General features: G+C 43.1%; 1 protein-coding gene across 6 annotated transcripts in view; it reads left to right on the forward strand.

Annotated features, from left to right (window-relative positions):
• HHAT (hedgehog acyltransferase) overlaps window positions 1-25,632 on the forward strand; it is a 336,479-nt gene that overhangs the window by 193,512 nt on the left and 117,335 nt on the right. For all 6 annotated transcript variants that reach the window (XM_054021316.1, XM_054021317.1, XM_054021315.1 and 3 more), the window contains one exon: window positions 18,771-18,972. In XM_054021316.1, the coding sequence (XP_053877291.1) occupies window positions 18,771-18,972 (202 nt within the window). The remainder of the gene's footprint in view (window positions 1-18,770; window positions 18,973-25,632) is intronic.

Below are 25,632 nucleotides of genomic sequence, written 5' to 3' on the forward strand. Positions count from 1 at the left end.
CACTTCTAATCTCCAAAAAGTTCTTTCACCTCACTAGTTTAATGTGGTGTTAGACAACCCTTGATAAAACTTTACATTTTAAAGCTAATGTGCACGTTAGGCAAGTTTTTTTTAAATTACCACAAGAATTTCTAGTAAGAAATGAAGTCCATCTGGGTTACAGAGCATTAGGGAAAATATGCTTATGCATGCACAGTTTCCTATGTATATCAGAATAAGTTGCGGCTTAGTTTTCCACATAATGATATATTTGCCAGTAGAAGTATTTTGAGTGTTTTGTTTCTTCAGTTGTTTAGTCAGAAACCTAAGAATTCTTTCTGCATTTTTTCCCTATTTTAAACATCCCTAAAGGTGTCATCTCTTACATAGGTTCATATGTTACAATGGTGATGAAGGGGTAGTGTTTGGAAAAGCCATTTCAGATTTAATATACCAGTTCAGTCACTTCAGCAAATAACAGGATTTTCTAAGGAAGTCCTCATTTTCAAAGAATTTTAATTTTGCTTATATTTCAAATGGAATTATCTGAATCTTAACACTCATTTTGCATCAAAGGGGGAGTTTCATTATTGGAAGATTGCCTTGTTTAGTTTTCTTTTAGCCATGTTTATGAAAGGAAGGTGTCTAATCCTCGTCCCATTGAAGTCAATGGCATACCTACTATCAACTTCAGTGGAATCAGGATCAGGACCTAACACATAGTGTTTTGTGTGGTGTGAAATACTTCTCAGCCTAATGTCTCACCTTGCACTGATGTGTGGTTAAATGCTTCCATTATCTGAGAGGTGAGGTTGTTTTATAAAAACTGAACAGCTTGCAGGCTAGTCCACTTACAAAATGTTTTAGTTAATTTTTAGAGGGTCTGTCTACACAGCAGTTAAGCAGGTGGCCCATGTCAGCTGACTCAGGCTCATTGGGTTCATGTTTTGGTGCTGTAAAATTGCGATGTAGACAGAGCTTTTGGATTCTGTGGGTTCTAGCCCAAACCAAACATGTACACCACAGTTTTACAGCCCCACAGCCTAAGCCCCAAAACCCCAAGTCAGCTGACAGGGGCCACCAATGGGTGCTTAGTTGCTGAGTAGACCTACTCAGAGTGGCCAAAAATTTGTAAACTGAATTATTTCTGACCCGTGTAGTTGTTGACTTATGGCTTGGAGTCATTTCCATTCAAATGGCTTGCTCTCTCAGTCCAGGCTGCCTTCTAAGGACCAGAACCTGGGCACTTGTGCATCCCAGATGAATAATCAGAGTTGCAAGCTTGGTGACCACTGAGACCTAGGTGGATCCTGAGGAGAGAATCTTAGTACCAACATAGGCACTCATGTCTTCCTAAGACTCCAGTCCACCCAGTTCCATGGCATACCTTATGGGAAGAACACAAGCTTACTATGGACTTGTTCTGGATGTCATCCACAGCTGGAGAAATAGTCAGATATTTTGTGGCTAGAGCAACTGTGGCAGGGTGGACTAGGTCCAGAGGCCCTTGCTGAAGGCCTCTCTGCCCTGTGTCACCCTGCCCTAGAATAGAGCATCAAGAAGTCCTCCAAGCAGCCTCGAGTGGCAGCAGAGGCATGGCCAATCAGAGAGGCTGCTGTAGTGACCAATAAGGGACCAGAAGGGCCAGATAAAAGGCAAACAGCAGAGCAAAACCTTCAGTTTCTGCATGGAGCTTGATGAGGGAGGACCGGGTGGCTGGCTAGATGAACAGCAGGACCACGGACAGCTCACTTCAGAGAGCTCACCAGACAGAACTGAGCCCAGGGAAGGCCGCCAAAGACCGGGTGCCTGGCTGGCTGAACGAGCAGCAGGACCCCAAAAAGGTCAGTGCGGGCAGGCTGAGCCCAGGGTACTGAGCACTGAACCCGGCCAGACCAGACAAGGGTACTGAGATGAGTCCTGCTGGTCTGGCTGCAGCCTGAGCCAAGGGAGGGCTGCTGAAAAGACATCAGCTGAGGGTACTGAGATGGGACCCGGCTGGGTGGTTGAAGAAGGTAGTGTCTCTGGGAAGAAGTATAAGAGGTACGGCTTCATACCAGGGCTGTAATAAGAACTCAGGCCTACATACCCTGGAAGCGGGGGACAGTGTACGCAGCTCAGCCGGAGGACTGAGTCGCTGAAGACCCACCGAGAGAACCATCGGCTGGGGGATGCTCGCAAGAGGCGGGTGCCACCCTAATATAAGAACTAAAACCAAAAGCAGGCTGGCACCCAACTAACCAAAGAGGGGGCTGCCTGCGAGAGGTGGGTGCTGCCCCCCAAAAAAGACTGATCACAACCATATTGGCCACAGAAAAGGGGGCGCTCATGAGAGGCGGGTGCTGACCCCATTACAGCAACAAAAACAGTAGATTAAAAATATTGTCATAAATCACAGTGTTTATAAAATAAACAAAAGTTCTTCGAGTGATTGCTCATATCGATTCCAATTAGGTGTGTGGAGTCCCCTGGAGTGGCACCTCCATAGCGCTCTATATATGACCCTGCCAACCCGGTGCCTCCTCAGATCCTTCTTACTGCCAGTGACGGTCGTTGGAACTGTGGCGTCTTGCTCAGCAAGCTCTCCGCATTTCTCTAGCTTCTATCTACTTTAGTGTTTGATTTCCTTAGTTAGCTTAGTTTAGTTATTAGTTAGTGTAGTGTTAATAGTTTTCTGTCGGGTTGGGGGGTTCCCCTCCAACCTGACCGCGCTCTCCCTGGGAACTCAGGGCATGCTTAAGTCCCAGGGGTTCAAGCCCTGCAACAAGCCTATGCTAACGGGCAACTCCCACAACGCTTGCTTAAAGTGTCTGGGGGAAACACATCAGGAGGATAAGTGCAGGATTTGCAAAGGGTTTCACCTGAGAACGAAGAAAGAGCGGGACTTTAGACTGAAGCAACTCCTCATGGAGGCGGCACTTAGACCGCAACCAGCATTGGCACGGCAGGACCTGGCACTGAGTGTATCAGTGCATAGTGCCCCAGCAGCGGTGGAGATGGCATCGTGGAAGGACTCTGGATGAGACCCGTGGCACTGCAGCCACTAGGGCCTCTAGCAGCCAGAGTCCCTCCCCCTTCCCCGCTCCCTCCTCCCCCACAGAGCAGCGTGGAAGTGTTTGAGTCCACGTGGAGCCCTGCAACTCTCCCTCTGCCTGGTGAGCGGGGGGGAGCAGGGCAGGCGGCGGCGGGGGTGTGTGTAGATGCTGCAGGGCGAGTGGGGAGCAGGGGGCACAGAGGCTGCAGGGTGAGGAGGAGCAGGGCAGGCAAGGGCATAGAGGCTGCAGGGGCTGCGGGGCGAGTGGGGAGCAGGGAAGCACTTAGCAACCCCCAGCCAAGATCAGAGCGGGAGGGAGGAGGAGGAATGCGGGGTGCTCAGAGGAGGGGGCAGAGTTGGGGCAGGGACTTTGGGGAAGGGGTTGGAATGGGGGCAGAGAAGGGGTGGGCCGGGGGCGGGGCCGGGGGCGGGGAAGGGGCGGAGTTGGGGCGGGGCCGGGGCCCCGTGGAGTGTCCTCTTTTTTAAATGTTTGAATATGGTAACCCTAGGGTAGCTCAGGGTTCAGGGAGGAGGGTATTTAGGGGCTGTGTGCCGGAAGGGCTCCCCTGCGGTCCTTGTTCCCCAAGGGCTCTGCCAGCCACGAAGCTGGGTCCCCCCTGCCCAGGTGGTTCTTACCGGCTGCATGAACAAAGGAGGCTGGGAGCTGAGGAGCAGCTTCAACCCCCTGCACCAGCAGCGGCAGGAGACGAGGGAATGCAGCGGCTGCCTGCTCCGTGTCACTAGCCAGAGCAGCAGCTGTCCCACACTGCCCAGCTCTGGCTTCCTGCCTCCGACCTGGCCAGGGGCGGGGAGAAAGGGAGGTGGAGGAGTGTGTGTGGAGCTGCCCCAGGACTCCCTTGCTCTTGCAGTGTAGTTTTGAGTGGGGCAACACGCCTGTGCCTCCCAACTCTGCCCCATGGGAAGCACTGGGGCTCGGGGCTCTGGGATTCAGCCCCGCTGCTCCCGGCTTCCACCCCGCAGGGGGCACCAGGGATTGGGGCTTCAACCCCGCAGGTCCTGGCTTCAGGCACGTGGGAGGTGCAGGGGCTTGGGCTCTGGGTTTTAGCCACGGGGCCCCCGGGCTGGGGGGCCATGGACCCGCTGTTGAGAACTGCTGATCTACGTATTTTTTCTGAGAAATCTCCATTGAATACATTTCCTGCTATAGTGGATTCTTTACTTGATGGGTGTTGATGAGCCATTAACCGTTGTCTGTGTAACTGAAAGGCTGTTTGTGGGTGTTCCCAACCTCACATTGTATTTCAGTAACACATATAGCAAAGCTTCATAACTTTACATACAATGGTAGCACCTACAATCCAAGAGGATATTAATGTTCAACAGATAAAGACTTTAAAAATGATACCTCACAAAGCATACTTTGTAAAAATATATATATATCATAATTATATGACAGTGGTGAATACGGGGGTTTGGGGTTTTCAGGGTGCTGCTTTGAGATACGGAGTGTCACAACCTTTCAAAGTGTTCTAAGCTAATCCAATAAAAGTGTGTCCACACAGGGAGTTATACCATATAACTGCATTGCTATAAATTCACATCTTAACTTATACTGGTATAACTTTCCCATATAGACAAGCCCTAAATAGGATGTCTCTTCTAGGTCTCTTCTCCCTTTTCCTCTCATAGGGGTCTAAATTTAAAATAAAATATGGTGGTACTTTCCAACATGGGAGATGGAGGCGGAAGCCAATTCTGAGGCTTTTATATCAGTCTTGTCTGTGTCAGCAGATCTAGAGCTATTCAGATTTCATTTAGTGAAGGAGTTTTTTATACATGTTCTGTTACTGCTCAGGACACTTGAAGCCATGCACCTTTGTGCTACCATGTTGTCAAATCTCACCTGCTAAATCAATTCTGAAATGGAAGACTCCCAAAGAGCATCTAAATACTGCAGGAAGTTGTTTTAGCCATTTATTAGGAAGCAGTCTTTATTTATTTTGAATCAGTCATCTTCCAATACCCCACGTTTGTATAAGGGAACACTATTTTGCAGGAGGTGTGGTCTTTGGTGTGAGAAGTGAAACCAGAATCCTAATGACTTGTGATCTCATGACACTCTTAATAAGAATAGGGTTATATTTTGCCCTATGTCTGTAGTTTAAATTTGGTTAGTGTATTCTTCACTTTCTATGCTGAATGCAAGCATAGTGATGCTGGGCTCTGCTAAATACTTCAGTGTCTAACCTCAGAAATGGCTTTTCAATACTCTGTAGTATTGATCTGTGTGTAATTTGATTCATTTGCGGAGTACTCTGGGATTTTTCAAGATGAGAGGCACTGTATATAGAGTAAGCCATTAAAAAGTGAATATTTGCCAATCATTACTACATAATTATTGCAGGTATCTCTTATTCTGTGGTAATCAGAGATCTTATTATGTGATAACCATTGGCAAAGGTTGATTCATAGATCTAAAAGCCAGAAGGGACCATTATAACAATCCAGTCTGACCTCCAAATTTTTAAAAGATTGGTTTTTTGTTTTTTTTGTGAAGGGATGGGATAAAATGTGCTGTGGGGACAGAAATTAGCGTGGGGTAGCCATGGCTGACTGGTTTTCTTGCTTCCTCAACTTGTTTTCTGTAGTTCCACCTATAACTGTCCTGTGAGTTTTTTGAAATATTGAAAATATTGTCATCTTGGCTCAGGACCAACTTCAATTGTCATTCTTGGATCCTCTGCTTGGTAGCATATAGAGTAGTCACTAGATTGTTGGGCTAGCTGTGTAGGTGCATACTCATTTATTTTATCAGCTGAAAACGTCCTACAACTTGCTTACAAAAAGCCCAGTAAAACAAGGATAAAATGTAGGCTTCAGCCCTGCTGAGCATCACAGATTTGGCTTCCGTACCCACGCATTCTATTCAGCAAGAATCTTGATGGCACCATGGGAACTTTCCATGTCCAAATATATGCCACAATCTTCTGAGAGCTGCTGAAGCTGGAGATTGACCCACTTATGGAACACTAATCCTGACTTCTCAGAGCCAAAAATGTATTTAAGGAGGTTATTTGTAGGCATTGTTAAAGTTAACTGAGCTTGGAACTGAACTAGCATGCAAGCAGAGATAAAAGCCACTGGGTCAAATCCATCTGTACTTAGATATGGCAGTAGCAAAAGACAGGGTGAATATCCTGGGATGGAAGAAGTGTCTTAAATGCTTAAACCCAATATTTCTTCCCAGATCTCAGTAGGTAAAACCACTTAAAAAAATCTAGAAAGAGTTACATTTGTGATTGTGTGTGACATAGGCAAGAATTAGGAGTAAGTGAACATTCTCATTCACACCTGCTTTAAGGCTACGTATCAAATTGTTCTAATGCAGCTGGTGGAGATACTATCATACAGATATTATGAATTGTTTAGTGTCAAGGATAATCAACAAAGACTTTATTGGGTCCTAGAATGCCTGCCTGCTAACAGCTAGAGACCCAGTGTTAAGGAGTATACATTTTTACATTCTGAGTCAGTGCTAGTGTTCAACTCTGCTGAATAATTATGCATCTGCTAGTAGTATCTGCACAAATACAAATTTTGTTGGATCATTTCATTATTACCCTAATTAATATTAGCAGCAGCAGGGTTAGTTCTGGTATTAGTGTGTATTTTGATATGTGCTATTGTTAAACCCTTCGGGCCAAATTCAAACCTATTGTAAGTAGCAGTTATGGAATAATGACTAATGTGGTTTTGCCTACCTACCACAGCTCTGAATTTGGCCCTAAGTCTTGAGGGCTTGTCTTCAAATGTAGTACAAAACTGCAGTTGGCCTTATACTGGTTTTCTAGAACCCCTAAGAAGTCAAGAACCCAAGTCTAAATATATTAATATGATTTTTCACCCCCAAATGGGGAATGTTTAAACATGCAGTTAAGGTCAAATTTAAATTCTTTCGATCTGTGGATGTATGTCCCATGTTTGCACATGCAAAAGGTTTTTTACAAATGCAAATATTGGGTAAACAAACTTAGAGGTTGCCTCTTAAAGTTTTGTTTTTGTTGGTAGAAGTTGTTGTTTTGTTGTTTTAAGCTATGTGGGAAAAGCAAATGCTCTTTATAAACAAAGAAGAAAAATGAAGAGTAGCAGCAATTGCAAGTACAAATAATGTTGTGCGGTTCCTGAATGCCTAATGTTCCCAGGGATTTGGTTTGGAAGAATCAGTTCTGCAATGTGGTATGTGAAACAAATCACATTCATTAGCTCCGTGACTAATCATGTCATGACGCTGCAAGGTTACTCAAGGAGTCGATCAAACATGCTGATCGATCTCAGGAAGAGCTATACATTCCTGCACTGTTTTCTTTTTCACCATCTTCACATTTGAGATGGTAAGAATCTTAGCTGTCTAGTGCAAAAGGCAAAAGAAAACAATGCTACCAGTCTCTTAGGTGCCACAAGGACTCCTCGTTGTTAGAGCTATTCATGTTCACTTCTTTGAGCATTAGGGACCCAAAGTTGTTATTGAAGAACATTCACTGATTATAAGGGTCAGGTTCTCAAAGCATAATGTAACCTGAAAACAGTGCTTTTCCAAATGGCTGCTGACAGCTTTTACAAAATCTAAGCTATTCTTGTGCTTATTGCAAACATCACTGAAGTATATGGGGACAGTTCACATAGATCAGAATAGCGTCAAATAAAATCTTCCCCAAATATAGAACATATGCTTTGTGACTCTCCACAGCAACCAAAAGCTTTTCTGATAATATAAGTATCTGGGCTAGAGCTTAGCAAATAATTCACAACAAATTATTCAGCAAATTTTGCCTTTCTTTCTGTTTGCAGATTGACTGTGAACGATCACAAAATTCTCAAATGTGCAATATTCATTATTCAAAATTAATGACCTTCTTCATCAATAAACCTTTGACAATCATTCTCAAATTGAAGATAATTACAATTCACAGTTTTGTTTTTCTTATCTCATTGGATGATTTCTGTAAATAATTGTCACAATGCTAACTGTGAGGTTTATTGCATTGGTTCATTATGTAAGTTATCTAGGGTTACCATATTTCAGCGAGCAAAAAAGAGGACGGGAGGAGCCCCGCCCTAGCCCCGCCCCTGCCCCTCCCACTCCCCGCCCCCCCTGACCTCCCAACCCTCCCCCCGTTCCTTGTCCCCTGACTACCCCCTCCTGGGACCCCTGCCCCTAACTGCCCCCCAGGACTATCTAAGCCTCCCTGCCTCTTGTCCCCTGACTGCCCCAACCTTTATCCACACCCCCACCCCCAGACAGACCCCTGGGACTCCCACGCCCCATCCAACCACTCCCCACCCCCTGACAGCCCCCCCCAGAACTCCCAACCCATCTAAACCCCTCTGCTCCCTGTCCCCTGACTGCTCCGATCCCTCTCCGCACTCCTGCCCCCTGACAGCCCCCCCCAGAACTCCCAACCCATCTAAACCCCTCTGCTCCCTGTCCCCTGACTGCTCCGATCCCTCTCCGCACTCCTGCCCCCTGACAGCCCCCCCCAGAACTCCCAACCCATCTAAACCCCTCTGCTCCCTGTCCCCTGACTGCTCCGATCCCTCTCCCCACTCCTGCCCCCTGACAGCTCCCCCCCAGAACTCCCAGCCCCCTACCCCCCCCGCTCCTTGTCCCCTGACTGCCCCCTCCTGGGACCCCTGCTCCTAACTGCCCTCCAGAACCCCACCCCCTACCTAAGACTCCCTGTTCCTTGTCCCCTAACTGCCCCCTCCTAAGACCCCCCCCCAACTGCCCACCAGGACCCTACCCCCTACCTGTACCCTGACTGCCCAAAACTTTCTCCACTCCCCCCAAAAAGCCCCCCCCCCGTTTCTTGACTGCCCCCTCCAGAACCTCCCTGCCCCTTCTCCTGCCCCCCTTACCCTGCTGCTCAGAACAGGGTGTTGGGCTCTGTGCGAGCCGGACACGTGGCTGAGCTCCCCTGCACAACAAAACCCGGTCCCAGATCCGGACCGGGTTGCAGGGGAGAGCTGCCCTTGTATCAGCACAAAGTGCTCTCGCTCCCGTTTTGCTACGCTGCATGGCAGAAACCGCTCCCAGTTGCAAAAGGGGAGGGCTGCACTTTGTGCTGAGACACTTGCTCAGAATGCAGGGCGGAGCTCCTCTCCAGCTGCTCCGGAGTCCAGCCCGGGACTTTCCTGCAGCCCTCCCAGCCGCTCACTCTGCTGTGCCGGGGGAGGGGGAAATCCCGGACATTGTGAGTGCTTTACAAATTCCCCCCGGACGCTATTTTTAGCACAAAAAGGAGGACATGTCCGGGTAAATCCGGATGAATGGTAACCCTAAGTTATCCAGTTAAGGAAAAGAAACAGTATCCTATGGCTTATGTAACTGCCAAGAGATGTTGAATTTTAGACTCTAGATTGATTGTAAGCTTTTTGGGTCAAGGATTGTCATTTGTTGTTAATTTGTGCAGTGCCTAGCTCAATGGACCCTGATTTAGTGGAGGCTTCTAAGTGCTCCTGCATTATAAACAATAATAATTAATAAAATGCACAGTTCATAATGGCCAATTCAGCATTCAAACATACATTTCAAAATTCACTTGTGCCAAATAGTCGAGCAGTCAAGTTTAAAATGAACTTCTCACAAGTAAAGCTCAAGTATTGAAATGTTCACAGACAGCAAATGAGAGGTTTGCAAATAAGGTTAAATCAAAATACATTTTCAATTTCAAACAAAGATTCACAAATAACATTTACTACTATTCATTCAACTGTAGTAAGTACATTCCAAGGCCTGCATGTGAGTAAAATCCTGGACAAGTACATGCCCTGTATGTCTTGATGTATGGCCCCAATTCAGGAAAGCATTTAAGCATGAGCTGAAGTCCATCCCTGTTCAGCACATCACTTAAGCACATACTTAACTTTAGGCACATGGTTCAGTCCCATTGAAGTCAATGAGAGTTAAACACATGACTAAAATTAAGCACCTACTTAAGTGCTGTGTTGAATAGGGATAGACTACTGAATTGGGGCCTATAAGGTTAAAACCAGTTAAGTGTCCTGTAGGAGTTGAAAATGTTCCTCATAACTATTCCTGGAGTCATCCAAACAAAATTTGTTAGAAGCAAGAGGTATTCTGAGATGATGAGTTTATTAATGTGGTGTCTTTATTTTTTTTATATTGCCACTTGTAACAAACTAAAGAAATGATTATTGGTTTTGAAAGTTTTTCTCCATAAATAAATGTCACTTTTAAATACCTCAGTAATTATATTTGTATTTGTGTTACTGCAGGGATTTGAAGGGTAACATTTACATATTTTATCTAATTCACCAATGTTCGCCTAGTGAGTTAAAATTATGATATCCTGTGTAAATGGAGTGGCTTGCCTGTTGTAGATAAGCTGACTTAAGTCGTTCAGGCTTGTACTAAAAGAAGTGTGCCCAGTTTCTTGGAAGAGACAACTATACAAACATACCATGGTCTCTAAAAGTAACATGGTGTGTAATGAGCAAAGTATAAAGTACAAAAAAAAATGTGGAAGTTTCTACTGTTTTGAGAAAGTAAAATGCTTCTGAACGATCTAATCCAGTGGCTTGGCCTCTTACTTCCTGTTTCACAGCCTGACTTTCTCAATTGAAGCAGGAAGTCAGTGGGTACCATGGGCTCTGTGAGATAGCTTCTTGATGGCTGTCAGGAGCATAGCTATTGCAATATATGGTGCCTGGAGATGTAGGGTGGGAAGGCTGGCTGTATGGCAGTTTTTAAAGAGACATTGTGGTGGCTGTACTGAGTGCATTTACCTTGTATTACATTTATCTTGCATTTTCTCTTGTTATAGTTTTGTTCTGCAATTTGTTCTTGCAACTTTGTTCTACTAATAAATGCACAGCTTGCCTGAGTTTTGGTTCTGTTATTTTTGGTAAGATTTTTCCTTGTCTTCTCATCATGTAAGAGCATAATGAGGAGAAAAGATAGATAAAGGAAAACTTCTGATGCTTGCTTCATACGTGCTCTGTTGACTGATCAGTCATACACTAGTACATTGTAGCTTCTTAACCCTGGCTGGCATGCTCTGATAGCCTCCTGCAGGTTCTCCTTCACTTTGGACAAGGATACTTACTCTTTTAGCCTATCATGCTGGTTGTGGTGATGGTATCATACAGTTCAGTTTTTCAAAACTGCTTAAGATTGGAGAGTCTTTAGAAGAGGAACAGGAAAGTAAAAAAAAAATAGAAGGGACCAATAGGAGATGGTAGCAGGCATCTGAATACTTACACCTCAGGATCTCACCAATCCAATGGAGGTAGCCTGACATCCTCATTGATCTGTTTGCAGCTTGGATGTACCAAACAGTGCCTCAGAGTGTAAAGACAAAGGTGTTGTATTTGTGATGAGATCTCTGGGCCTCAGGTATCCCAAATATGGCACTGTACTCCTCTTTCTAAAATATCCAAAGGGGACATGGCCAACTATCATTCTCCCATCTGGTTGCTGTGACTCCCAATGTTTCTTCTTTTCATCAACAATTTTAGGTGAAGATCTTTTGCCACTATTTACCCACTTTGGGTCAGCAAGACTTTTAATCGCCCACAAAATTGTAGACCGTATTGTGCAGTTTCAGTAATGCTGCAACATATTAACACCAAATCTTTAAGATGTATCTGCATCCTTCTCCTTGCATACATATGGTAAACATCTACTCCAGTTACAAACCATTAAGAAACCCTGTCTGGAATGTGTTCTTCTGAGCCACATTGATTTGTCATATAGACCTGGGAGTGCAGTGGCTAATATTAAAGAGTTAGTATTTGCTAATAGTCACGAAACAGTGGTTTCTGAGCTGCCACAGTTATTCCTCTTCTTAGAATAGGAAATAATTATAGGCACTCTGTGATAATTGTTGGCAAGTGTTAACTTTTTAATGAATATATTTGGATATTAGGGTAAAATGTAACAATCGGGGGCTGTGATATTATCCCTATGGTACAGTACTTCAACATAGAATGATATCCAATATTGTACCACTTTGGTTTTTAGCTCGGTAAAACAGAAGGCCGACATGCTGCAGTACATTGGTATGTATGCATGTATAAACACAGGAGTATATACACGCATGCACATAGATATATATGAACAGGTACTGATACATTTACATTGCTGCTTTGGAATAAAAATTAATACAGGTGTGTTGAATTGGACTCAGGCTACATCTACACTACGGGGGGGGGGTCGATTTAAGATACGCAAATTCAGCTACGCAAATAGCGTAGCTGAATTCGACGTATCGCAGCCGACTTACCCCGCTGTAGGGATGGCGGCAAAATCGACCTCTGCGGCTTCCCGTCGACGGCGCTTACTCCCACCTCCGCTGGTGGAGTAAGAGCGTCGATTCGGGGATCGATTGTCGCGTCCCGATGTGACGCGATAAATCGATCCCCGAGAGGTGGATTTCTACCCGCCGATTCAGGCGGGTAGTGTAGACCCAGCCTCAGACTTCCTGATCAAAGCCAGAAGTGATGGTCAACCTCCTGCAGTTGATCAGTAGCATCTCCTGAACAACCATCATTGGCCCCTTCTATTTTGTGGTTAGATATCAAGAAGTGCTATTGAAAGGATTTTAGTAAGGAAGAAGCATTGGTCAGAATGGAAGATAGGTGAAAAGTGAATAAAACCACATCCTTAAAACATAAAATTGCTGTAGTCATTGCCTCTTCATTAATGGCAAGAGCCTAAAGAGGAAGTAAGGAAAAACAATAATAAAAATAAACAATTGTTCTTTATTTATGAAAACTGAAACAATTATATCTTTCCCAGAAATCTTAATGGTTAGTAAACTGAAGAGTCTAGCATCTTGTTTTACAGTTTTCTGAAGTACTGTACAAAACTGTCTCCTCTTCTGTTCTTTTTTAAGCTTTCCAATACCTTTTGTACAAGTTTCAGATGTGTCCATTTTATGAGACCTAATATTGAATTCTAAAATTCAGCTCAGCACCAGCTGCTACGTTGAATGCAAAGATTGCATGCTATCCTACAAGAAGGTTTAGATACGGAGAAAAGGTGAGATATGATATAGCTAGGGTATGCTTGCTAATATCAGACTCTCCTCAACTGAGTTTGACCTAAGGCCAAGTTTCTAGTCTGTGGAAGAGCTATGAAAAAGTGATAACATAGGAAAATGAGCATCTGTTATAGAACTGAAGACACAAAGCAGGCAATTAAATTCTGGTGGTCTGATCCTGCATTCTTTTTATGCCCAAAATTCAAGTCTACAGGAAATTTAGGTGCACAGAGAAGGTGGCCCTAGGTTCTCCTTTCTGTTTTTTAAATTACTTTGCACATGTAGCTTTTTATCTTCCTGCAGTGCACTGGCATTGTATTGGATTTCACTCCAGGAACCTCTTGTATCCACTTTTAGGCTGGAGTAAATGCAATGCAAGTTATTGGCCAGTTACTTTTTCTCTTTCACTTTTGCTTAACTTTTTTCACAGCTTAGATGTAAATTGATTTCCTTATCAATTGTTATTATTTCACAGGCTGAAGCTAATGTGTCACCTCTGTCTCTACACTAGTCTAGGGTTACCATATTTCAGCAAGAAAAAAAGAGGACGGGAGGAGCCCCGCCCTAGCCCCGCCCCTGCCCCTCCCACTTCCCGCCCCCCCAGAACCCCCAACCCTCCCCCCGTTCCTTGTCCCCTGACTGCCCCCTCCTGGGACCCCTGCCCCTAACTGCCCCCCAGGACTCCACTCCCTATCTAAGCCTCCCTGCCTCTTGTCCCCTGACTGCCCCAACCCTTATCCACACCCCCACCCCCAGACAGACCCCTGGGACTCCCACGCCCCATCCAACCACTCCCCACCCCCTGACAGCCCCCCCCCAGAACTCCCGACCCATCTAAACCCCTCTGCTCCCTGTCCCCTGACTGCTCCGATCCATCTCCCCACCCCTGCCACCTGACAGCCCCCCCCGAACTCCCAAACACCCCCCCCCGCTCCTTGTCCCCTGACTGCCCCCTCCTGGGACCCCTGCTCCTAACTGCCCTCCAGAACCCCACCCCCTACCTAAGACTCCCTGTTCCTTGTCCCCTAACTGCCCCCTCCTAAGACCCCCCCCAACTGCCCCCCAGGACCCTCCCCCCTACCTGTACCCTGACTGCCCAAAACTTTCTCCACTCCCCCCAAAAAGCCCCCCCCCCGTTTCTTGACTGCCACCTCCAGAACCTTCCTGCCCCCTGACCTCCTTACCCTGCTGCTCAGAACAGGGTGTTGGGCTCTGTGCAGCCGAGCCGGACACGTGGCTGAGCTCCCCAGCACAACAAAACCCGGTCCCTGGCCCTGCACAACAAAACCCGGTCTGGCCCTGCACAGTGCTGCCGGACTGGGCTGCAAGGGAGCTGCCGGCTCAGAATGCAGGGCGGATCCGGCTCCTCTACAGCTGCTCCTGAGTCCAGCCCGGGACTTCCCTGCAGCCCTCCCAGCCGCTCGCTCTGCTCTGCCGGGGGGAAACCCCGGACATTGTGAGTGCTTTACAAATTCCCCCCGGACGCTATTTTTAGCACAAAAAGGAGGACATGTCCGGGTAAATCCGGACGAATGGTAACCCTACACTAGTCACAATCACTCACTGGCTTACTCCTCCTTACATTTTATTGTTTATGATAAAGATGGCCTTTGAATAGTAAATAATAATAATCACTATGCTTACGAATAAGCAAAGTACTTTTGGTAATGAAAAAGCACTTTTATGGTAGAATCTGTTTTACAAGCCACCACTATCCTCATCAAAGCTGCACAAAATAACTGGAGTAGAGCCCCCAAGTCTGGCCATGAGATGACTTATCTGAATGACCTAATGTGCAAACAGGACCAGTCATTGTGAAGTGTAAATACAAATACATAGTTCTAGTGTAATTTATGCATGCTATACGGTGAGGTTATTCACGTAGCTGAAGTTGCGTACCTTAGTTCGAATTGGGGGGTTAGTGTAGACCAGGCCTTACTCTTGTATAGGAGTGCTAGAGAAGGAAGAGGCTCTGTCCTCTCTTCCCAGTCCCCACACATAGGTAGGCAGCATGCAGCTCTGTAGTGACAGGTTAAATGCTACTAAATATAGACAGTTTTTGGTTCACACACAACGTGCAAGGATGACACAGTATTTTAAAGAGTAATATTGAAAGCTGCATGCAAGGCTTTAGCCACATGACTCCCACTTTAATCAGTGAGAATTATAGAGCTAAAACGTCACTTGACTCTGAAAATTCACTGGGGAGTTTTCTAAACAAAATTTAAACTAATGCTGCTAATTAACCAACTGCTGGCATTAAACACTAAAAGTCAGAAAACTGTGCCCATTTTTCTCAGCACAGCAATCTAAACACTCACCTGGTGCGAGCCATTTGTGGCCATGTAAACCAATCTGAAATTGAAAAAATCAGTTTTTAATTAAAAATGGCATTTCTAAGCCTATTACTGGTAATATCCACCTTGGCAAAAATAGATATTGTTTGTGCTAACAGTAGCATTAGGAGCTCAGCACAAGAGATTGTAAAACAGTTTCCATACTGCTTGAATATCAGGAAGAAGACTTTGTTGTATGGAAAATGTTAATCATTATCTAGACATTAAGGGCCAGTCCAGCTCCCAGTGAAGTCAATAAAAGACTTCCATTGGTGTCAATGTTTATAGAATTGAATCTTTAATACATGAGTCAGGTCCTTGAGCTCCTTATTGGTCTGTAATTCTGGGTTTGTTATAAACGATGTCACACGTCCATAAGATGGTGTAACAGGGTATACGTTCTCTTTTGAGTTCTGAGGGGAACCCTCCTGAGCCAGTAAAACCCTGCTTCAGCTTTGCCTGTAAGAATCCCCGTGGGACGAGAATGCTATCTGTGAAGGGAAAAGAGGTGGTCTTGGCAAAACAGGGATTTACAGAGCGGTCTACTTTGCTGATGCTGGCTTTAGGGCCTAAAGCTGGCATTCTCTGAGCTGGTTGGCTTGGAGCCACTTCTCTCTCCCAGCCTAATGGATGAGGCTGTCTGTTGGTGGTTACAACGTTCCATGTCTGAAAACCAGAAGTGTAGTCCACAGAGGAAACGATTATTAGCAATACTAACTAAAAGCAAGGCATGATGGGAAATAAAGGGAGTATATAAACAGTAGCCTTATCACAAAATAGAGTCCAAAAGGCACTCAAGCTGTTCTGACAGTCTGTCCTGAAAAGTGTGGGTAAGAAGAAAAAACTCTTTTTCTGTCTCTTATTTTTGTAATCCTTTGTTTTGTAATGATTTTGATGTGGACACATGTGAAGTGTTTGAAACAGTCAGAGAGTGGCTATGTCTTTTGTAGCAGGTTTCAGTAAAGGCCCCACAGGGGATCTTTCTATTTAGATTCCAAATACATGCCTCTTTGACCTGCAACAGGTGGCGACATATGGCAGAATACTGAGACAAGGCAATTTAATTACAAATGTGTATTATTCAAAAATGCAATTTACAATTTGTATGTAATGAGAAAAGATAGAACCAGAGCAGAAAATAATAACAAATGCCATATACAGATATAACGGTTGTATTTTCTGTTAATAGTCATACATTTTTATTTATTTTAGAAACACTTTATGAAAGTGTTTGAATGCAAAAATCAATATAAATGTAATAAGATTTTCTCTGTAGTGAGTGCTCCATATATGCACAAAGATATATTAATGTTAATACATTATGTCTAGTGAGATGGTAGCATTTGAAAATCATTGCATCACTTTTTTCATTTATATTACCTTTAATCATTATTATCATTTACCTTAGCTCTCATCCAATGATTGGGCCTATGACTTCAGAGATTAAGAGTAAAATGCTACGTTCATCTACCTAATAACTTTTAAAATTAGTACTTACACTGTAATGTGTCTGAGTCTAGAATTTGATAAACTAACAGCAACATTTCCCTGGAGAAGTGCCATTGATTAATTTGCTGAATATAAATAGATTGGTACAGAATGTCGTCACCCTGAAAGAAGGGTGACTAAACTGAGTTGCCAGTGGTAACTCAAAAAAAAAAAAAAAAGTAGCTAGAACGTATACTTGCCATTAACATACACAAACAGAAATCATAACTTCCTTGGATGAGAGTCCTCTCTGTCTTTTCATATTTGTGCCTGATCCTTCAAAGTGGGGCATATAGAGGGATTTAGCTTTCTCTAAAGTCAATGGGAGTTACTGGACCTCAGTAATGGAAAGATTCTTTCTTTCTTTCTTTCTTCCTCAGAAATACAATGTCAAACTTCATGATTATGTTATGGTTGGTATTTTAATACAAAATAAACATGTGAATTGTAAATCCTAGAGTCACATGAATTACAGAAAATGGCTATGTCTAAGTTACTTCCAACTCTCTCTCTTGTTAGATATTTTTAAACTATATATTGTGACAGACCCAGACCAGTGGGGTACAGGAGTCTGGTAGAGGGCAAATATACTGGTCACTGGATGAGTAGTTTTCTGTTTCCTGAGTGACCAGAGCAGGGGCTGCACTAGGGTAATCAGGAACCTGCTAGAACCCGTTAAGGCAGGCAGGCTAATTAGGGCACCTGGAGCCAATTAAGAAGAAGCTGCTAGAATCAATTAAGGCAGGCTAATCAGGGCACCTGGGTTTTAAAAGGAGCTCACTTCAGTTTGTGGGGCGAGTGTGAGGAGCTGGGAGCAAAAGGCGCCAGGAGCGAGAGGGTGTGCTGCTGGAGGACTGAGGAGCACAAGCGTTATCAGACACCAGGAGGAAGGTCCTGTGGTGAGAATAAGGAAAGTGTTTGAAGGAGGCCATGGGGAAGTAGCCCAGGGAGTTGTAGCTGTCATGCAGCTGTTACAGGAGGCACTATAGACAGCTGCAGTCCACAGGGCCCTGGGCTGGAACCCGGAGTAGAGGGCGGGCCCGGGTTCCCCGCAAACCTCCCAATTGACCTGGACTGTGGGTTCTTCCAGAGGGCAAGGTCTTTGGGCTGTTCCCCAACCCACATGGTGAATCTCTGAGGCCAGAAAATAAGCCAGTAAGGACCCACAAAGATAGAGGAGGAACTTTGTCACTATACATATATATATAGAGAGAGAGATTTATTTTTGTATGATACCATGAAAGATGAGTACCCGGGTATGATCAAGATGATTAAATACTAGATCTGTCTAGAAAAGGTTAAGTATTTTCTATGCAAAGTTTTCAAAAAAGATTCACAGAATTTGTTGCCAAAAATTTGATAGACTATAGTTTTGTATAGAGAAAAGGCTGTTTTTTGTTTGTTTAAAAATATCTAACAAAAATTTCTATTAGTTCTATGAAATACTGATTCATAAAACCATTAAGTATGTGAAAAAATCATCAGACATTGTATAAGTAAAAAATAAGCAAGTTAGTTTTAAGATAAGTATTTAACATTTTATTGTTTTTGTTTTTGAGAGAATCTTTATTATTCTAAATTCATGGGAGGTTGGTTATATGAACTTCCTTCTTACATAAATTGATTTCCTTCTACACCAAGTGGGAGTGGAGTTTAGCCAGTGTTCACTTAATGCAAATTTCCATTGTCCATAGACCTATCTTCTTGACAAATGCTGTATGTTAACATTTCATGAAGTTGTCTGCTGCTTTGCAGAAACTATGTCAAGTTCTGGAATGGGAAAATGTCGGGTCATTAGTCAAATGAGTCCTAACCCTGCTCTAAAATCAAATTTATTTTGCAACGGATACATTACCAAGATTTTAATAAGGTCTTAATAACATTGCTTATTTATCATTTCCCCTGCAGGTACATCTACATCCCAATGGGAGGATCCCGTGGCAGTATGTTTGGGATGTTGTTTTCCACAGCCATCACTTTTTCTTTTGTAAGCTATTGGCACGGGGGCCATAACTACCTTTGGTTCTGGGCAGCACTTAACTGGCTTGGAGTAATTGCAGAAAATGGAGTCAAGAGGCTACTTTCTGTTTCACTTGTTCGAGACTTAATTGTAAGTTGAATCCCCTTGTGCTTCATGTTCATTTGAAATTCAAGTTTGGATTTTTTTTAGAGCTAGATTAAACTTAGTACTTAATGGATACAATGGTTGGTGCATTTTCCCCAGTCTGCCTACACTGCATAAGTAAAGATGTGCAGTACGTCAGCTAACCAAACTGTGAGGGCTAGCAGTAGTGCAGACATGTTCTATGCTATGGTAGTGTGAGCAAACAATGGCCAAGTTAATATAGCATCAAAATTAGGAGTTAACTTATCTGATTTCTAATTTCACTCTGGGCTGCCATTTTGATTGCTTTATGCTATTTAAAAGTAATTATAAATTAGGAATGTGTCTTATTTAGTTACATCTCTTAAAATAAGTGTGTTTGTATCAGCTTCCCATAGTAAAATGCACTAGTGTGATGTACTGGGAATCATATGGCACCAAAAGGTTGAGTAAGGATAACAAATTTGTCCTTAAAGAATTCAGTACCTACTCCGATGCTGCTCTCTCTTCTCCCAGACCTGATATCACAGAACCAGGGTGGAATGCTCCACCCAAACCTCAACACTCTCCACATGACAGTTTGGAAGCTCCATGGTTAAATCCCGAAGAGCTGGCCTGTTTGGAACAAGTCCATCAGGTTCTGCTAGGTAACAGGAAGCTCTCTACCAGAGCTGCATGCCTTGCCAAGTGGAAGCGTTTTTCCATTTAGTCTTCCCAGCAAGGTCTCTTGCCCATCCGGTCGTCACTGCAAACCATTCTGGAGTATTTGCTACATCTGAAACCACAAGGTCTGGCAATTTCATCAGTTAAAGTACACCTGGCATCGATTTTTGGCGTTTCACATCCCGGTAGATGAGTGATCAGTGTTTTTCACATGAGATGACCATTTGTTTTCTCAAGGGCCTAGAAAGACTACACCCCACAGTTTCGGGAGCCCATTCTCCTGTGGGACTTAAACCTGGTCATGTCAAAACACACAGGCCCCTTATTTGAGCTACTGGCAACATGTCCCCTGTTGTACTTTTCCTGGAAGGTGGTCTTTCTGATGGCTATCAATTCAGCCAGGAGGGTCTCAGAGATCAGGGCCCTTATGTCAGAACCCCCGTTCACTGTCTTCTTTAAGGACAAGGTACAACTTCGTCCTCATCCTATGTTCCTCCCAAAGGTGGTTTTGCAATTTCACAGTAATCAAGCTATTTTTTTCCCCTGAAACTACGTGCGAACAGGGAGGAGCAACATCTCCACACACTGGCTTTCTATATTGAGAGCACAAGACGGTTCCGTAGACCACGCAGCTCTTTGTGGCAGTAACATACAGGATGAAGGGCCTTCCTATTTCAGCTCAGAGGATTGCATCCTGGATCACATTGTGCATCCACACATGCTACAAGCAGGCGGGGGTCCCGCCACCATAGTGATGACCCATTTTACGAGGGTGCAAGCTTTGTCAGCGGTGTTCCTGTCCAGGTGCCAATCCAGGATATCTGCAAAGTGGCAATTTGGTTGTCGGTACATACATTTTCGTCCCTCTGTGCCATCACCCAGCAAGCTAAAGATGACGCCCAGTTTGGTCAAGCTGTGTTGCAGTCAGCATGTCCATGCATTCTGATCCCAACTCCCATGGTACTGCTTGGGAGTCACCTAACATGCAATGCACATGTGCAAGCACTTGAATTAAAAACAGTTACTAATGTTATTGTTCTTCGAGATGTGTGTTGCACGTGTCCATTCCATGACCCACCCTTCTAACTCTGTTGGAGTTGACTGGCAAGAAAGAACTGAGGGAGTTTAGGGTCGACAGGACCTCTTATACCAGCGCATGAGCACCTGGCACCACAGGATACTAGCGCTGACCCAATGGATATCTTCGAATGAAAAATGTCTGGCGACTGTGCACACAGCACCCGCACACCTAGTGTGCAATGGATGTGCAACAAATCTCGAAAAACAACGGTTATAGAAAGGTTAGTAACTGTTTGGTTTTTTTACTGACTCATGTAGCAGCACCTGTACCACTAGCTCAAACATGTGCATTATAAATACTTGCAGTGCAACTGAGATACACAGTGCAATTGAGATGCACGCAGGTGTAAAGATTTTATTTCAACAGGAAGTCTAGTTGAAGCTAGACAAATTCAGACTGGAAATAAGGTATAAAATTTTAACAGTGAGTAAATTAATCATTGGAATAATTTACCAAATGTTTTGGTGGCTTCTCCATCACTGACAATTTTAAATCAAGATTGGATGTTTTTCTAAAAGATCTGCTGTGGGAATTATTTTGGGGAGGTTCTGTGGCCTGTGTTACACAAGAGGCCAGACTAGGTGATCATAATGCTCCCTTCTGGCCTTAGAATTTTTTAATCCCTTCACTGGGTTGGCTCTCCAGGGGCTAATAGATGTAAAAAGTGAAAGCTTATTTTTGTGACACAAATAAGCAGATGTGATTCTGAATAAACACAGGGAGCAGAATACATCTGAGTGACATTTTTACACAGTCAGTTTGCTGACCCTAACCTTGCAACATAGTTAAGATTGTGTTAGAGTTCAGTGTTACAGGAGCTTTAAACCTTTATTTTATAAAAATCAAGTTGAAATTGCATTAAACTCATGGAATCTAAACTTTGAGCACTACTTGAATGTTTGTGGTTGTTTGCTGAAAAATGAACGGATACAGAGAATACCAAGAGTTTATAAATCACCTCTTTTGGCATTTTTTCATGGGATCATCTCACTTTTTCTTTGTACCTCTTTTGCAAGTAATCTAAAGCATTCTGAGACCCCTCTTTGGCACGTTGTTGCTCCTCATGCACTGATTAGATATAGGCATAAGGAGAATCAGGCCCTATATTTCCTATTTTCACAAGTACAGTTGCACTGTATTCAGAGTGAACTGGACATACACCTCTACCTCGATATAATGCTGTCTCGGGAGCCAAAAAATCTTACCATGTTATAGGTGAAACCGCGTTATATCGAACTTGCTTTGATCCACCAGAGTGCGCATCCCCGCCCCCCCAGAGCACTGCTTTACCGCGTTATATCCGAATTCGTGTTATATCGGGTCGCATTATACTGAGGCAGAGGCGTATTGAAATTAAAACATGGTCCAAAACATGTTGTTTTCACAGCTCTGAATGAAATTTGATGGTTTTCTTTGAGGTTTTACTCCACTATTTGGGCTTAAATTAACCTGGATGCAATATTTGAGGGGAGAGAAACTACATGAACAGAAACCATCTCGAAAGTTTGTTGAAACTGATCTTAATTAAAAAAAAAAAGTTTGATCTGAAATCAGTCAGTTCTCTTTCAGTTCCTTAACAGTGCTGTGCTTTATGCATCCAGCTGTAGAGTAGTCCCCCAACTGTACTGTTTTCTTTTTGTGATTCACTGAGAAATATTGCTGTATGAAGTTATCAAAAAGCATTTATGGAAAAATACAAATACCCTAAAGGAAACTACAGTGAAACTCAGTAATATTTTAATCCATTTATCAAAGCACTTTTATTTCTCCATTCAAAGCAGATGAAACAGTAATAAATATTGTGCAAAGAAAGCTGGTCCGTATCCGAGGCATTTTATTAGAGTTAAAAAACTAAAAAGTGGCTTTTGACAACTCTTGTTTCTTTTAGAGTCCCATTGCTTTGGACACTTGAAACTAGACTCAACAAAGTAATAGAGTTTTGTAGCCCACAATCCTAAATTAGTCCCTGATACATGGGAAAAAGGTCCCAGTCCTGCTCCATTGGAAGTCAATTGCAGAATTTCTGTTGATATTAAAAAAGCAGTATCAGGCCATTTTAAAAAACAGATTTCTAGGATTCTGTGATTTAGTCTGCTCTATTTGAAGTAAGAAAATAAACCATACATTTGCATATATTTAAGATATAACAAGTTGGCTCCCCCCATTAAATGATTATTTTAACTAACTTATTACTTGATGTTCTTTATTATAGCTTTTGGACAGTTTCCAAAAATTCCATTACAAAAAATAATAATAATAATGTAAAGAGATGCTGTCAGCCATTCTTGGGTTTAAATGGTTCCTGCTAAATTTTTTTAATCTCAATTGAAACCATAACATTTACATTCCTGTTTCTTCCACATTAAAATGCAAGACGTGTGTCTCAAGCTAGGAAAGAAACTAAAATTAAATGCAATGTAACTTTTAAAAAAATACTGTAGTTAATGAACCTGTGGCTTATTAATTAAAACTAAAAATGTTGTCCTTAAAGAACTAAGCACAGAAGTGAATCAATTTGGAAGCATCCATTTATTTTAAACACTGTCTATTTTACAATGATGGGCACTATCCCTTTATACAATCTTTTAGTCTTTTTGTCTAAAATATTTCACCAAGTTTTGTATTTAAATCTGCATTTATGACTGCAGTAAAATAGAATGATAAGTCAATTTCAATGTACCATAACTCTGACACAAGGCATCAGTGGTCAAAGCACTAGCTTTCTTTGTGGTTTCAGAAAAGAGGTGTTATTTTTTTTAATCCTTTTTTGCACATATAGGTCCAGTTTCATAGTAATAATTTCCATATTTTTCACATTGTCTTAATGCACAGCAGAGTTTCTTTTTATAAAAATGAATTTCACTTGTTTACCTCCATAGTAAAATAACTCCTACAGTACTGGGGACCAGAGGCAAGAATGGTGACATTCGTATTTTCAGCTTTGGAGAGAGCTTTATTTTAGTAATTTTAAGAGCAGGGTTTTTTTTTATTTTGTTTAAATAAAACAGTGTATTTTGCAATCTCTGAGTCCTATCCTTGGAGCTATAGAAATCTGCAGACATTAAGATGTCAGTTTTTATGTCCTGAACCTGTAAAGAGGTAGACATGAGTAACTTTACTCAGGAAGTTTTCCATTAAAATCATGAGTTAAGTTGCTCATGTGCATAGGTGTTGGCAGGATTGGGCCTTATCCTACAAACACTTGCTCCTATATGTAAATGTACTGATGTGAATAGTCCTGTTAAAGGCAATGTGACTAATAACACAAGTAAAGTTGGGCACATTTGTTAACTGTTCGCTAGATCAGGGCCTAAAAGCCAGATCCAACAGCCAGTAAAGTCAATGGAAAGACACCCATTGACTGGATCCTGTGGCTATAAATAGTTAACAATGCATTTTTGAAAGGAAAATTCATTCTTAGGAATGTAATTCGCCTAAATTAAATAAGGTAACTATAATGCCCCCTGCAGCACCTGAACCTCAGTTATAGCCTCTCAACATGGGTCCCACACTCTTTTGGGCTTTATCCAGGTAATTGAGGGTGCTCAGCACCTCCCAGAGGATTAAGCCTTTAATGAGCACATGCCTCTTCAGTACATTAAGACATGCTTAGCTAGTTTCCAGCACATACTAAGCTTTGATGACCTTTATTATGCAGGAAATGTATCCCTTCATTTGCTGGATGTAAATTTTTCTGTCACTTGCTGTATGAGGGTCAAGAGCCTGTATCTAAACCTTTCTCTTTTAAATGACAGAATGATGTATGTACTTGCACATTTTACTTGAAACATATTGGTTCTATTAGATGAAAGCTATTTCCAGTAATAGTTTCTGCATAATGGATGACCTTTTATTTGGACTGAAATCTATTTTATTTATTTATTTCCTTAAGCTGTAGGTTTGGAAGATTTACCCCCTTTCCCTGCCTCTGAGCAGCTGCACAGAGTTGGAATAACATACATAGTTTTAAAACATATAACTTAGACTCTCACTCCAGGATGCCATTTATTGAGATTCCCAGTGTTGTCATCTCCTGAGACAACAAAAGCCTGAGTAATGGATAGGCCGTACATCATATTCCAAAGATCAGCTCATTTGGATTCTGCAGGACCAAATGAGGGAGTGATGTTCAGAGCTGATAGCCCTCTACCTAGGATGTACTCAGACCTTCAAATCTATGGGAGCATAAGGAAGAGTGCTCACCTGACCACAGTGATCCCATTGGCTCATAGAGAGAGAGAGAGAGAAGGATTCTCAGGTAGCCAGAACCCATATGACTTTACAAATCAATTAAAACTCCATCAGTTGTCCCAGAAGTGAACAGTAGCAGATCCCACTCAATATACCCTTCCAGCTTGACTGTGAACCACTGATAACTACTCTCTGGGAATGGTTTTCCGACCAGTTCTGCATCCACCTTATAATAGCTCCATCTAGGTTGTATTTCCCTAGTTTGTTTATGAGAAGGTAATGCAAGACAGTATCAAAAGCTTTACTAAAGTCAAGATATACCACATCTAACGCTTCGCCCCATTCACAAAGCTTGTCACCCTGTTAAAGAAAGCTATTAGGTTGGTTTGACACCATTTGTTCTTGACAAATCCATGCTGACTGTTAATTATCACCTTATCTTCTGGGTGTCCGCAAATTAATTGATTGCACTGAAGTTAAGCTGACTGGTCTGTAATTCCCTTGGTTTCATTCCCCTTTTTATAGATGGACACTATGGGTATGTCTATACTATCCACTGGATCGGTGGGCAGCGATCTATCCACCAGGGGTTGATTTATCGCATCTAGTTTAGACACGATAAATCAACCCCACCCCTGAGCGCTCTCCCGTCGACTCCTGTATTCCACCGGAGACGCAGGCAGAATCGACGGGGGAGTGGCAGCAGTCGACTCACCGCAGTGAAGACACCG

The sequence above is a fragment of the Malaclemys terrapin genome, chromosome 3, assembly GCF_027887155.1.
Source record: "Malaclemys terrapin pileata isolate rMalTer1 chromosome 3, rMalTer1.hap1, whole genome shotgun sequence".
In the NCBI taxonomy this organism is placed as follows: Eukaryota; Metazoa; Chordata; order Testudines; family Emydidae; genus Malaclemys; species Malaclemys terrapin.